The sequence below is a fragment of the Diaporthe batatas genome (genome assembly GCF_019321695.1).
Source record: "Diaporthe batatas strain CRI 302-4 chromosome Unknown Contig00007, whole genome shotgun sequence".
NCBI classification, from domain to species: domain Eukaryota; kingdom Fungi; phylum Ascomycota; class Sordariomycetes; order Diaporthales; family Diaporthaceae; genus Diaporthe; species Diaporthe batatas.
The window spans coordinates 82,798-95,743 of NW_025408554.1; the positions used below are offsets into that span (position 1 = coordinate 82,798).

A 12,946-nucleotide genomic window follows, 5' to 3' on the forward strand; every position below is an offset into this window, starting at 1 on the left:
TAGCGTTTTCAATCAAGCTTCCTATCATAGTATAAAGTTTGTGCCCACTTTGGTGACGCTCAGTCTGGAAAGCCCTGCGACAGCTCACGAGACTGCCGAAGGGTGAACGTCACCTGGGCATGTGGGGATATCCTGAGAGACAGTTTGCTGGTCGGGATATATGTCTTATTAAGACACGGCCCATGACAAATATCCAGCGAAGCCGCACAAGACCAAATGGATTTGAACGTGCACCGGGAATTTGACTTCAGGACCTATAGTTGCGCGGATATCATAGCGTGATGTCATTCACGACAATCAACTACAGTTGCAAGCTTGTGCATGGGACCCTGCCCACTGGGCCCACTTGAGCACATCAAATAATATTTGGACCAGTTGCATTGCCACAAGAAAAGAAAGCAAGTTGATAATATGGATACCTAGGTTTCAATCAATGTCAGGAGCATCATGTCATCACGTATGTATGTCTGCCAGGTAGATGATTGGGATCTTGACCAGCTACCGGCCCAAGCCGACGCAAGCAGAAAGTCTCATTTTCTGTGATCATACAGTGTGCAATTCCGGCTCATAATTAGAAGATTTCCAAGACCTATGATTCTTATTCTGGATAATGCATTCCAAGAGCTCGATACCATTATCTCAAGATCTAGACCTCAGAAATGACCGACAACTTAACAACATCTATTTCCTGTCTCCCACGCAAGCCCTTCAATAACGACATGATAATTGTGTAATACAGAATTGTAGTATATTGATTAGAGAGGACTCATTCTCCCGGAGCGTGAATTGGAGGAGAACCCCTAAAGGTTTCTCGAAACTGTTGGACAACATGAGGAATAAAGGTTGGATATGGATTTCTTTTTTGGCCAAATTCAGACAACGATGTCCTCACCTACTGGAAACATTTATACTTGAATCTTCCCAGACCTGCATGCAAGTTGATTTCAAAAGCTCATCTCATCTATTTCGTCGGTGATTCTGCTGGTCACTTCTCGAATCTTATTACTCAATCGTTAATGTCCTTGTAAAGCACATGTGCGATGAGAGGATTATGTCGCGCAAACAATCTATTATGGACTGTTGGATAATATCTCGTGCTAATCGGCCGACTAGGGTGTTTTATAAACGATGTAACCCAAATCATCAAGTTTGCTCACACATTGCATACCACGGGTAGTAGATTGCTTGGCGTAGGATCAACATCTTCTCTCCCCCGTTGCTGCAGTAACGGCCTTTTGAGTTTGTTGGTGGGAAACGCGCCGTTTAGGACTTCCAAAGGCTCACCTCTTTGCCCGACTCCCTTTTGACTTGGCTTTCTAAATCTAGCCGAGCCCTACTGCTGATCAGCCATTGGCCGTCATGCGTCTTTTGGTCCTTTCTTGAAAGCCCCAAATTACGGAATCCGGTGTAACAGTATCGTATAACTAAGCTTCAAAAGGACAGCTACTCTCAACTCAATCATATCCCGAGAACAGAAGGTGGACGCGCGTGTTGGGAAGAAGGAAGATCTTGCTCCTTCCAAAATGAATAACAAGCGAAAGCGAACAGTACAGGTGCCCATTCCAAACGCTCCAACAAAAACTGAGACGCCAAACTCAGATGGACAAGGCCATAGCAGGCCCGATAAGCGGCTCAAAAGGGCAGAACTTCCATTGGACAAAACTTCAAGGGAGCTGAAGACGAGGGTTGTGACTTCTCAGAGACTCTGTTCAAAAATTGGTCAGCGGATCAACAGAATACCCTTAGACCCGCTCGATATCTTTGTTTTTGGTGAGGGATCGTCTGGCGAGCTCGGCCTTGGCAGCAAGATCGTCAAAGGCCAGTCACTGACGGACGTGACGCGGCCACGGCTGAATAAGCTGCTCTCTGCAGACGACATTGGCGTGATCCAGATCACCTGTGGCGGCATGCATGCGGTCGCGCTTACCAAGGACAACAAGATCCTTACATGGGGTGTTAACGACCTTGGTGCTCTAGGGCGCGCGACAAATGTCGAAGAGGATGAAGATGATGTTTTCAACCCTGCGGAAAGCACACCCGGGCCCGTCGACGTCTCGGGCCTTGATCCAAATATCAGATGGGCCCAGGTAGCTGCAAGTGACAACGCCTCGTTTGCCCTAACCGACGACGGCAGGGTGTATGGTTGGGGGACGTTCAGGGTAATTATCACTCCGCCGAACTTCAATGCGTTTCGCTCCGAGTGTGTTACGATCAACCTTAGCTGACAGTGTCCAGTCCACTGAGGGAATCATGGGGTTCAGTAGGGATGTCAAGGTTCAGAAGACCCCAGTCCTCATCCCAGACCTCCAGGATATCAGACAACTAGCCGCCGGTAACAACCATGTACTTGCGGTCGACGGCAAGGGCAAGGTGTATGCATGGGGCTGTGGAGAACAAGGCCGACTAGGTCGTAAAGTGCTGGCCAGCCATCCCGAGCTTGGCCTCAGACCAGCCAGCGTAGGGGCTCTTCCGATACGCGGTGCGAAGGCTACTCAAGTCGCCTGTGGCTCTTATCACAGTTTTGCCGTCGATGAGCAAGGCCGTGTCTATGCCTGGGGCCTAAATACCTACGCGCAGCTGGGCACCCCCGATGGGGCCGGCGAGGACAACGCTCACCACTTTAAACCGCGCCTTGTCGAGGCCCTAAAAGACTACAAGGTTACGAGCATCGCCGGTGGGGAGCATCACTCTCTCGCATCTAGCGATGATGGCAAGCTCCTTACATGGGGTCGCATAGATGGCAACCAGGTTGGCGTGCGTCCCGAAGCTATCACGGCCGAGAACACTGTCTATGATGAGCGTGGCACTCCTCGTATTTTGAAAACCCCAACGGTCATACCAGGTGAGACATTTCCTTTGAAGTATTTTCTCCCCCAATCAAGTCCTTGCTAAGATGAACACACATGTGTAGACATCCCGCCCATTAGCTTGGTCGCAGCTGGAACAGATCACAGCTTTGCTCTTACTACTGATGGAAAGGCCTATTCGTGGGGATTTTCTTCCAATGGAAGGACTGGGCAAGGTACGGAGGATGACATAAAGATTCCGACTGTGATCGATGGTCAGGCTGTCAACGGAAAGATGCTAGTTGTCGCCAGTGCTGGTGGATCTTTCTCCATACTCGCCATGGCCCATAATTCTTGAATACTTGCTGGTGATCGTTCTAAGTTAATCTTGAAACAACTCACCTGGCCAATTTTGCCGCGCTGGGATCGAGCTACACAAAGAGCTCGGCAACCAGAGCGATCCTGCCAGCTGCAGCGTCGATCAATATTTGAAGAATCAAGTATGGAGTCCGGCCGGCCAGAAGCACCTGATATGAGATCCCAGTTACAAAGCATCGAAGTATATTGATCATAGACGAATTGCAAATACTAATTCCATAATTATCGTTCATGACCCGGGTGCTGCCCCCTTGCACTCTCTTCCTAGCACGCTCCCAACATCCCCGACACGGAATCTCCTCCCTGGAACTTACTCGTCAACCTCCTCCACAGTGGCCTGAAAGCGCCCGTGACCCCCATTTAAGGCCTCTTGACCCTCACCACACCCACGGAAAGACTCTCCCTGACCGGCGAGTGCTCCGTCCCGGACAACGTTTCGGGGCGTCGCCACGATAGATCCATTCGTGAACGGCTCGTACGAATCGCCAGCTACAGTACCCCCACACTGCGAGCACGTTCCAACGGTGCTGATAGAAGCCTCTCTGGTGACGCGTGGCACAGACGCGGCAGACTGGGTTCGACGGAGCGGGGTGAAGCCTCCGATGCCGCGAAAACGACCTGGGCTCCTCACGAACTCGGGGGTGTTGTGCCGGCGATGGCGGATGGACGGCGTCATGGCGATTGAAGAGGAGGGAGATGGTAGGTACGGCGACAGCGTGGGTGACCTGCGGGGGGACGGATTCATCGACCTCATGAAAGGCGTGACGGACCGGCTGTGGCGGCGGCGGAGGCGGTCGACGCGGGTGCTGTCGTAGTCTCTGACACTGTGACTGGCGTTGTTGACGGTTGACCAGTTCGGAGAACTCGGCGGAGCACTCGGCGGAGCACTTGCCCTCAGTTGATCGAGGGGTACCAGGACACATACCCCGAGAGAAGGGTGAATAGTTGTCAAATGGGTGCCAATCGGTTGGGTTTCGTAAGGTGTTGGAAGATGATTCTGCTGCACGGCCCGGATCGGCAGCACCTGCTGACTCTCGCTCGGGCGACTTCCGCTCTGGATAGTATCGTTATCATGAGGCGCTGCGCGCCTGTTATTCTCGAAGCTAGCATACGCTGGAACTGAGGTTCCAACGTGAGGGACCGGAGCTTGAGGGTCCTGCACAGGAAAGGAGGTTGTCGGATAAGGCATTGCCATGGATCCTGTAGGATAGGTGTCGGTGGTAATGATCTGGAAACCTGCAGTCGGGATTTGACTCTGGTGAGTGGGAGGCTCGCTGGCTGATCTGCTGTTGAGAGGCACTGGCAGTGGGTACTGGGGCAAAGGGAGTTGCCCCAGCGTTGCCCAGTAAGGGTGAAGATTTCCCCGTTGGAACTGCTGAGAGAGCCATAAGGCGTACTCGTTGGGTGAATAGCTCGTGTAAGACATGATTTTCCTGTTTTTGGTTTTTGTTCAATGCTGTTATGAAGATTGACTGACTGGTTGTTGCTTGGGTCGTTTCGGGCCCTCTATTGTGAATGAGAAACAGATACTCTGGAACGAGAAGAGTTTGTAGGAGTTGTCAAGGCCAAGTTTGCGAGTTTTATAGCCAAGGACGGAGGTGGGTAGCACATCAAAATCGCTGAGACGGCCAAGTTGAGTGAATCACGGCAATGGCTTCCTCACAACAGGCTACACCTGAATTCTTTGACTCGATGCCCATATCTAGAAGCTAGGCACGTATCTAGGTAGTGTGTAATGGCAAACATACTGCAAAACCGGTGAAGGTGAATGCAAGTGATTGGCATGGTTTTGACTGTCAGTCATGGCCTGATTTGTTTTAAAAGTATGGACCACTGCTCATGTCTGAGGTGAAGAAATGTCCTTAGGCGGACATGGTTAATCTTCTCGCCGTATGCCAACACTCTCCACGATCTCACAGATGACACAGCCATATTTGACCTGCTGGCTCGGGCAAAGGGTACTGGTGGTAGGCCCTAAAAGCCGGGAAATAGGCATCTCAATCCAGAGCCAGTGACTTGTGACTGTGAACGATTCACTTTTGACTCCCTGGGAGCTCAACTCAATTTCATATCCGGAAGGCGTCAATCAAGTTTCACATACTATTATTGCATTAGTGCATACCAGTACTGAAGTTTGCAAATGGCAAGCTGTTGCTGTCTCAATTAGAAGAACACCGTTTCCGACTCATCCAGAATGTGGACTTTGATGCTGCCATTACGAGGATCCGAAGAAAACGTAAGGCCTTCCGCAGCTTTCTCAAGTGGATACACGTGAGTGACAAGCTTCTTCATGTCAATTATTCCACCACTCATGCATGAAATTCCGGCCGGCCAAGTATCAGTGTACCTGTTGATAAATCTGAGATCGATCTACGGCGAAGTTTTGATCAGTCAGTCACGAGCGTATTGAATTTGGCGATAGCAGAAGGCATCCGGACTTTAACACATACCTCGGCCAAAGATAGGTGCATGAACGGCAGATTGTTCATGATGTTCTTTCCAACACCGACCACGACAACGCGACCACCTCTCCTTACGGTGAAAGCAGCGGTAATGACACTTGACTCAACGCCGGTGCACTCGATGACGCACGGTGGCGCGAAGTATTCGTCTCCTTCCTCTCCCTCGCCGCCCCGGGCACCAAAGAGCTTTCTGATACCCCTCGCGTTTCCACGGGCATCCAGAGACGGGTCGATTTGGTAAGTGAGACAAGACGGGACGAGTTCCTTGGCGAAAGCGAGGCGCTTGGGCTCGATGTCCGTCACGACGAGCGGGTGAGCCCCCGAGGCTCTGGCTGCGAGGAGCCCAGTGAGCCCAATGGGCCCTGCGCCACAGATGACAGCTCCGCGACCAAGGGTCAGCTCAGCAACCCGCAGGCCCGAGAGAACGACGCTCAGAGGTTCGAGAAGTGCACCATCTTGGAAGCTCATGTTATCCGGGAGTCTGCGATGTTGTCAGCCTGAACCTACCGAGCACATATGGCTGGTGCTCGAGGCTTACTTGTGCAGCCACCTGGCAGGGTGCACCTTGTACCGCTGCAGTGTCCCGTCGTATGGATAGACACCCGCGAACGCAACGTCCTCGCACAGGTTATATTTGCCCATCTGGCACAGGAAGCACTTCTCACATGGCACGCCGGGCTCGACGGCGACCCTGTCTCCGGGCTTCAGGTCCGTCACGCCATCGCCGCACCTGACGACCACGCCCGCGCCCTCGTGGCCGAGGATGCAGTCGCCCTCGAACACGAGCGAGCCAATCGCGCCGGTTTTCCAGAAGTGCACGTCCGAGCCGCAGATCCCTGTCGCCTTGATGTGCAGCAGCACCTCGCCGGGGCCCGGGGCGTACACGGGAGCCTCGCCGGTCTTGAGCTTGTGGTCTGCGGTTGCTGAGAGGGAGGGGTTGGGCAGCGGCGCCTGGATTACTTGGCGGGCCCCCAGTGTTGACTCTTGCGGTGCCATTGTGTGCGGCTGGTCTGCGAGCACGGTTGTCGTGGAGGCAGCTTGGCTGTACGTCGAAGACCAACGCTCCGTCTTTTCGAATTCACAACTTTGTGGGTTGGTGCAGAGGGTTGAGCGCAAGCCAAGTCGCTTCGAGGACACCTCACATACAAAGTGCCGATGAGCTCCGCAATTGAAAACACCGACCCCTCTCGTTCCGACGCTGGGTACGATGGGCCGTCGTGGGCGGACGAAATACCCGCTGGGTGGAGCTGTAGGTCGACGGTTGCCCATACTCGATCAACCAATATGCATACTGCAAGCGCAACAAGAAGGGTCCGTCGGCTCATGCATTTGCCACTCCACTTGCTATACCGATAACGGTGCACTGGGGCCCGATTGAGTCTCTGCGGCGTCTAGATGTTTGTCTAGGCTTCTCGTTGGTGTAAGTGGCGGCGGGATTCCCGCTTTCGGAAACCCGCCGACCCGCCAGCGTGGATTCTCCCCGGACTGGTCCCTGTCTTTATGCACCCCAAAAGCTGGGGCAAGTGCCCTGAGCGGGACACAGCCGCCCGATGATATGGCTGCCGCAGAGTGCAGTCTTTATGTTTTATGTACCCCATAGACGCTCTGGCTGTGTCATTGATACTAGAAACTTGGTCCTCTTCAAGTTCTACGTCCGTTCAACATTGATTTAAAAAGCATTGCCTACCCCATGACATCTGGATCCACATATAGGTAGGACTACCCATGTGACCAGCTTCACTGCTATTATTTGGATGCGACTGACTCATTGGTAACGAATGTTCTTTTGTTGCGCCAGAAGGGACCTCGAAGGCAAGGCTGGGTGTGAATTTCATACCCATGCCTTGGTAAGCACTTGAGTATGTAGCCATATTTGCAACCAAGGGTGGAGCAACAAGCAAGTGGCACTCTTCAGCCACAGTACATTCGAAGAACCCTTTGCCCATTGCCCAATGTACCTGAACCTCTCACCGTATATCAGGCGTAGCCAGAGATGAAGTTGCCGCCGGCTGAAACCAGCCTCGTCCAGGTTCACGAACGGGAAAAAGTCTTACCTGCGCAGACCATCAACAGCTCAAGTGATTGATCCAAGACTGCGGTGGGCTCGAGGTGGGCTGGTAGTCTTGATGTGTCACTTGGGCTTGATGACCGGCGCAACCTGCGCAAGGGCACGCATTTGATCATAACGCTGTATGACACCCCTATGAGAGGTAAGTGTTTCGTGTGGGAGCAGCTCAGCTATTATAGACTCTCGTTCCTGCACCTGCAGACACTTGGCAGTTAGAGGTGGTCACCATCCCATTGTCCTCCAGATGTCTGATTACCCTTAACAACGAGCGAGACATCTGACTCATCAGTTTACAGTACAGTGATAGGAATGGCTACTTAGCGGTCTTCGATAACATACTCCGACTGGCCAGTAATCGAATGCTTCTGAAGGCGGGGGCAACCCATGTATTCATGTTATGTTTGGGCGTTCCTGTGGTTGCGCTGGATACCCACCCATCCTACAAGAGCTTCGAATTCCGACAGGAAGATTCAATGGTAGCTAACTTAGAAACACGGATCCGATCCAAAATGGCGACAGTCGTACTGCGCAATGAGCCCAGACCAAACCTAGGTATCTGGGTCCGACGCACGTTCGTTGGGGAACGCGACATCGACATTCGTGGGAAGTCACATCGGTAAATGGTCAAGAGCCTGAGTCCCCACAACCCGATTCGTCAACCATGACAGAAGGCTTCACAAGCTTTCCCAGTGCCATTCTAAGGCCCCAGGAGCTGGTTTCAATGAATGGAGCTTAACTTTGATTCCCTCCAAGCTCGCCGACGCGTGACATGGCGACTGCCGGCACTTATCAGGAATGTTACGTCGTCTGCACGACTCAAGGATCGCGATAGCTAGGCACATTGATACTGCGAACGATTCACACCGCCCGCGGCCGGGGAGGTTAAGAATCAATGCAGTCATGAACGGTGATCTAGAACCTCCTAGTCATTCTAGATCTGTGCGTAAAAGGCTTCGTGAAGGATTACGTCTAAAATACAAATACTCAAGTACCATCTCATACCTAGGTACTCCTTGTGTCTCCATCATAGGTAAGCCACTCAGTTATGTCTTTCGTTCAAGGTTGAGCAGGTCTCTCCGTCCCCACGTAGCCCATGATGTCCAAGGAAATCAGCAGTATCGCATCGTACGGCTCGCCAACCCCAACGGGGGATAAGACGATTGAGGGCCAGCTCATAGACCCGAATCGCCCATCCCTCGACAAGATACGGGCGTTCACCAAGGCCGAGGCCCGCGCCGCAAACATTGCCGAGCATGAGCAGACATTCCTCCATGCGCTCTCAACCAATAAGAAGGCCGTGTTCTGGTCGCTGGTCATCTCCATGGCAATCGTCATGGAGGGATACGACACGGCCCTGATGCCGCAGTTCTATGGCTACCCGTCCTTCCAGAAGCGCTACGGGGACTTCTTCCCGGAAATCGGCGAGTGGAGCCTCACGGGCGCCTGGCAGGCCGGCCTGAGCAACGCCCAGGCCGTGGGCGTGATACTCGGAGGCTTCATCAACGGCTGGGCCAGCTCCATGTTTGGTTACAAAAAGATGATGTTGGTCGCGCTGTTCTGGATCAACTCTACCATCTTCATCGTCTTCTTCGCCCCGACGATACATGTCCTCCTCATCGGCCAATTCCTCTGTGGGCTCGGATGGGGCGTGTTCGCGACTACTGGGCCCGCATACGCATCGGAGGTCTGCCCCCTGGCGCTGCGTGGATATCTCACCGTTTATAATAACCTGTGCTGGGCCAGTAAGTCACGCAGCCGGGGCTTGTCATTGAGCATTTCAACACCCAAACGGCTCAACATTTGCTAATTTCTTGCGTTTCAGTGGGTCAACTAATAGCAAACGGCGTTCTAAAAGCCCTCGTCGACAACTCCTCAGAATGGAGCTACCGGATCCCCTTCGCCGTGCAATGGGCGTGGCCACTACCACTCTTTATACTCGTGGCCTTCTCTCCAGAAAGCCCATGGTGGCTGGCCAAAAACGAGCGATACGGAGATGCGGCCATCAGCCTGCACCGGCTGTCCAACCGCACGGAGAGTGACGTCCAGAACAGTCTAGCACAGATAGTATATACCATCAGGCTTGAAAAGGCAAGGATTGCCCGGAGCAAGGAAAAGGCCGCTGCTGCACGCCCAGCCTCTGCACGGAAGAACACAACACCATCACAGAAGCACAATCCGAAATCCTGGCTCGCACGGTTTACACGACATCGTGTTTGTTAGCCCCTCTCTTGGCCCGTCATCTCTTTTCGTTCATGATATGACAACGTCTCTATGACTATGTTGTGTGAAACATTGAGATGCATCAGACTAACTCGCATTATTCCCTCTGCAGGAACTACAATCTGGCTCGACCTACCGGGACTGCTTCCGCGGGCTCGACCGCCGCCGGACTGAGATCTGCTGCGTCGCCTTTGCGGGACAGATGCTTTCGGGAGCGCAATTTGCTTACGGTCCTTCCTACTTTTACCTGCAGGCAGGTATGTCCGTCGACAACGCATACAAACTGGCAGTCGTTAGCCCCGCGCTCGCTTTCATTGGCACCGTATCTTCGTGGGTATTGCTCACTTACTACGGCCGCCGTGTCATATACCTCTCCGGAATCGCAGGCACGACCGCTTTGCTATGTTTGATTGGTGTTATCTCTGTGGCTACAAACAGCGCAGCGGGGCTGTGGGTGCAGGCTGTACTATGTCTTGTCTGGCAGCTCGTGTACAGCTTGACTTTGGGTCCCATCACGTATTCTATAATTGCGGAGACGAGCGCTATGCACCTACGTGCTAAAACAGTCGTGTTGGCGCGGAACACATACAATGTTGTGACGGTGGCATCATTGGTCATTGAGCCGTGAGTATTTTGCATTACGGTCTTCTCCTACATAATTCTGGATGGCTTTGCTACAAAAGCACGACATGAAACCAATCTAACAGTCATTTGATTCCAGATATTTGATCAACCCCACAGAGCTCGACCTGAAAGGCAAGACAGCCTTCTTCTGGGCAGCCACTGCTGCCTTGACCACGGTTTGGGCATATTTCCGGCTACCTGAGGTCAAAGTAAGGATACAAAATGCATGTCGAATTGTGTTTGCGACAATGACATGCTGATCTGGAATCTACAGGACCGTACATACGAGGAGTTGGATGTGCTATTTGCGAGGAAGCTTTCCGCTCGCAAATTCAAGTCTGCGGAGGTGCACGTTTACGAGGACTCAGAGTATCAGATATTCCTCGACTGAACCAAGAAACAACCTCGAAATGAGATTTGCCCCCCAGTGGCTACCTAGGTAGGACCGGCGAAATGACGATTGCGGAAGCGGGTCTGTAGGTGCACGGTTGGGTATTATATCGCACTTCTCAAAAGGCCACTTTAAGTTGAGCTTTTGTTCCACTCCTTGGGGTTCAATAATTTTTAAAAGAGTAGCTCTTCAATGCCCTTGGCCATGATAGAATTTCCAAGGACTGTCTCGGCGCCTAGAATCTACAGGGCCCACACTTCGTACGTCCTCCCACGGATTACACTCCGTCAAGGATTTGGTTCCGCTCATTCTAGACATGTCTCGAGTGGCCGCCCGTAAAGAGCAAAGTCTGAAGACATGCATTTCTGAGTCAAATTTATCATTTTGACTTGCTGTGGAAACTCTCATATCTTCATGCACTGGCGAGGAGGCGATGTATTAAGCCCTCAGGGCTTGTTTCACCGAATCGCATATTTAAGTTCAAGATATAGACTCTGTCCGATGGCAGGCCCCCTAATACTACAGATGCAGCCATTCAAATACCCCGCCGCCATTCTTGGCCTGCCTCATCCAATCTTCCCTCGAAGCCAGGAGCTCTTGTGCACGCATGTCATCCTGAGCGTCTCGTTTGACGATCCCCAGCAGCCATTGAACAACCATCAACCCGCAGTTCCAGGGGCAGAGGCATCAGCGAGTTTTGAAACTACCGAGCTCCTGAAAATGATATTCACGCACACGCGGCAGCAACGATGATTAAGTCTGCAGGTATTTGAAACTTGTGAAGAAGTTAGGTTGTCAGTCCAGGGCATGGGAGTTTACGATGTTACTGAGATTCACAGCTGATCACATGAATTCTACGCACAGACGCAACCGTACACATGAGTTCATGCGCGAAAATACCCTGCGTGTGATTCATTCCTCAAAATCAATCACCTGAGACCAGCAACCATTTTGGCCTGGCACGTGACGGAAATTATGTTCATGAACACACGAAGCCATCGACAACATATTCACTACCTAGGGCAAATAGAAGATTCGTGAGGCACCATCTTGTGAGGCAACACACTACATGAAACCAATTCATACACTAAGATACCATTGGATGTTGTGGTATGATTAAACTCTCCTGAGGGTCTTGTTCCTTGAAAGAAATGTCTTCCAAATTCTCAGAGAGCTCTTCTACCAGTTCAAATTTAGACTAGTAATTAATCAATTGTGCAAAGCCATGTACCTAGCTATGATATATTAGGATGTCGCCCTTATTTCAACATGCACGATACATACTTCTGTGCTCTGTGTCTCCAGGCCCTGGGCGAACAGAAGCATTCACTTCATGGAAGGTCACATCGGATGACCTCGACGGGCTGCGGGTACTCCAGGAGGAGGCCAAAGACCTTCTTTCCGTACTCGTCCGGCAACTGGAAGAACTTCTTGACATCGAGTGGGCTCCAAGGGTAATAAGAGTGTGTTGGGAGACAGCGGATTTCGCAGTCCTCCACCTCCGTGTAGTACTTAATGAACTTGACATCGAAGTGCCTCTTCCAGTGATCCTCGCCCTCGTCTGTTGCGTGAGAACATTAGCACATTGGACGCTGACTTGAAACGCCGCATAAGAAGAACATGTTCATCGAACAGTCAGTTTGAGAGGCTTACTGAACCAGTGCTCATCGCCATCAGGCCAGACCTTCTCAGTGTAGCTCTTGCCATAGCCGTTGTAGAACTCAACGGTGACGTGACCTTTCGGATGTAGGTTCAGGTTCTTCTCGGGGGTCGGGGAAGCCTGAGCCATGCCCATGAAGAGCGCCGAAAGAGTCATGAGAATGCTTGAAGGCTGCATATTGAATTTTGGTTCTTTGTTGATATTTCTTGTAACAAAAGGTAGGAAAAACGTCGAAGAGTCCAGAAGGATGTGGCACGCTGGGGTTTTGGCAAGGCACTGGCAGGCGGATATTTACAGGAATTCATTCAAGCACGCACGGTCGCGCCTCGACAACATTTGAACTGTGGTCTCGAACCG

At 51.9% G+C, this 12,946-nt stretch overlaps 5 protein-coding genes across 5 annotated transcripts; 2 read left to right on the forward strand and 3 right to left on the reverse strand.

Moving 5' to 3' along the window:
- Positions 1–1,346: 1,346 nt before the first annotated feature.
- On the forward strand, positions 1,347–3,328 carry KVR01_006720 (uncharacterized protein). The gene is made up of 3 exons (XM_044790062.1): positions 1,347–2,159; positions 2,236–2,842; positions 2,912–3,328. The coding sequence occupies exons 1-3, from the start codon at positions 1,524–1,526 to the stop codon at positions 3,142–3,144; spliced, it is 1,476 nt and encodes a 491-aa protein (XP_044644151.1). The 5' UTR covers positions 1,347–1,523; the 3' UTR covers positions 3,145–3,328.
- A 146-nt stretch (positions 3,329–3,474) lies between these two features.
- KVR01_006961 (uncharacterized protein) lies at positions 3,475–4,590 on the reverse strand (the record flags this gene model as incomplete). The annotated part of the gene is made up of 1 exon (XM_044794411.1): positions 3,475–4,590. One exon carries the CDS (start codon positions 4,588–4,590, stop codon positions 3,475–3,477), a length of 1,116 nt encoding a protein of 371 aa, XP_044644392.1.
- A 737-nt stretch (positions 4,591–5,327) lies between these two features.
- On the reverse strand, positions 5,328–6,808 carry KVR01_006879 (uncharacterized protein; the record flags this gene model as incomplete). The annotated part of the gene is made up of 3 exons (XM_044783857.1): positions 6,165–6,808; positions 5,615–6,107; positions 5,328–5,534 (listed from the first exon to the last, which is right to left on the reverse strand). Exons 1-3 carry the CDS (start codon positions 6,620–6,622, stop codon positions 5,328–5,330), a joined length of 1,158 nt encoding a protein of 385 aa, XP_044644310.1. The 5' UTR covers positions 6,623–6,808.
- Positions 6,809–8,787: 1,979 nt separating this feature from the next.
- KVR01_006906 (uncharacterized protein) lies at positions 8,788–10,929 on the forward strand (the record flags this gene model as incomplete). Its single annotated transcript, XM_044791216.1, has 2 exons — positions 8,788–9,024; positions 10,813–10,929. The coding sequence occupies 2 exons, from the start codon at positions 8,788–8,790 to the stop codon at positions 10,927–10,929; spliced, it is 354 nt and encodes a 117-aa protein (XP_044644337.1).
- Positions 10,930–12,260: 1,331 nt separating this feature from the next.
- Positions 12,261–12,766, reverse strand: KVR01_007035 (uncharacterized protein; the record flags this gene model as incomplete). Its single annotated transcript, XM_044785375.1, has 2 exons — positions 12,261–12,490; positions 12,583–12,766. The coding sequence occupies 2 exons, from the start codon at positions 12,764–12,766 to the stop codon at positions 12,261–12,263; spliced, it is 414 nt and encodes a 137-aa protein (XP_044644466.1).
- Positions 12,767–12,946: the final 180 nt, after the last annotated feature.

Excerpts from the sequence above, each read along its gene's own strand:
- KVR01_006720 (XM_044790062.1), top strand. The coding sequence starts at position 1,524 with ATGAATAACAAGCGAAAGCGAACAGTACAGGTGCCCATTCCAAACGCT. Across the intron at positions 2,160-2,235 it reads ATGGTTGGGGGACGTTCAGG|TCCACTGAGGGAATCATGGG; the intron begins GTAATTATCACT and ends GACAGTGTCCAG. Across the intron at positions 2,843-2,911 it reads AACCCCAACGGTCATACCAG|ACATCCCGCCCATTAGCTTG; the intron begins GTGAGACATTTC and ends ACACATGTGTAG.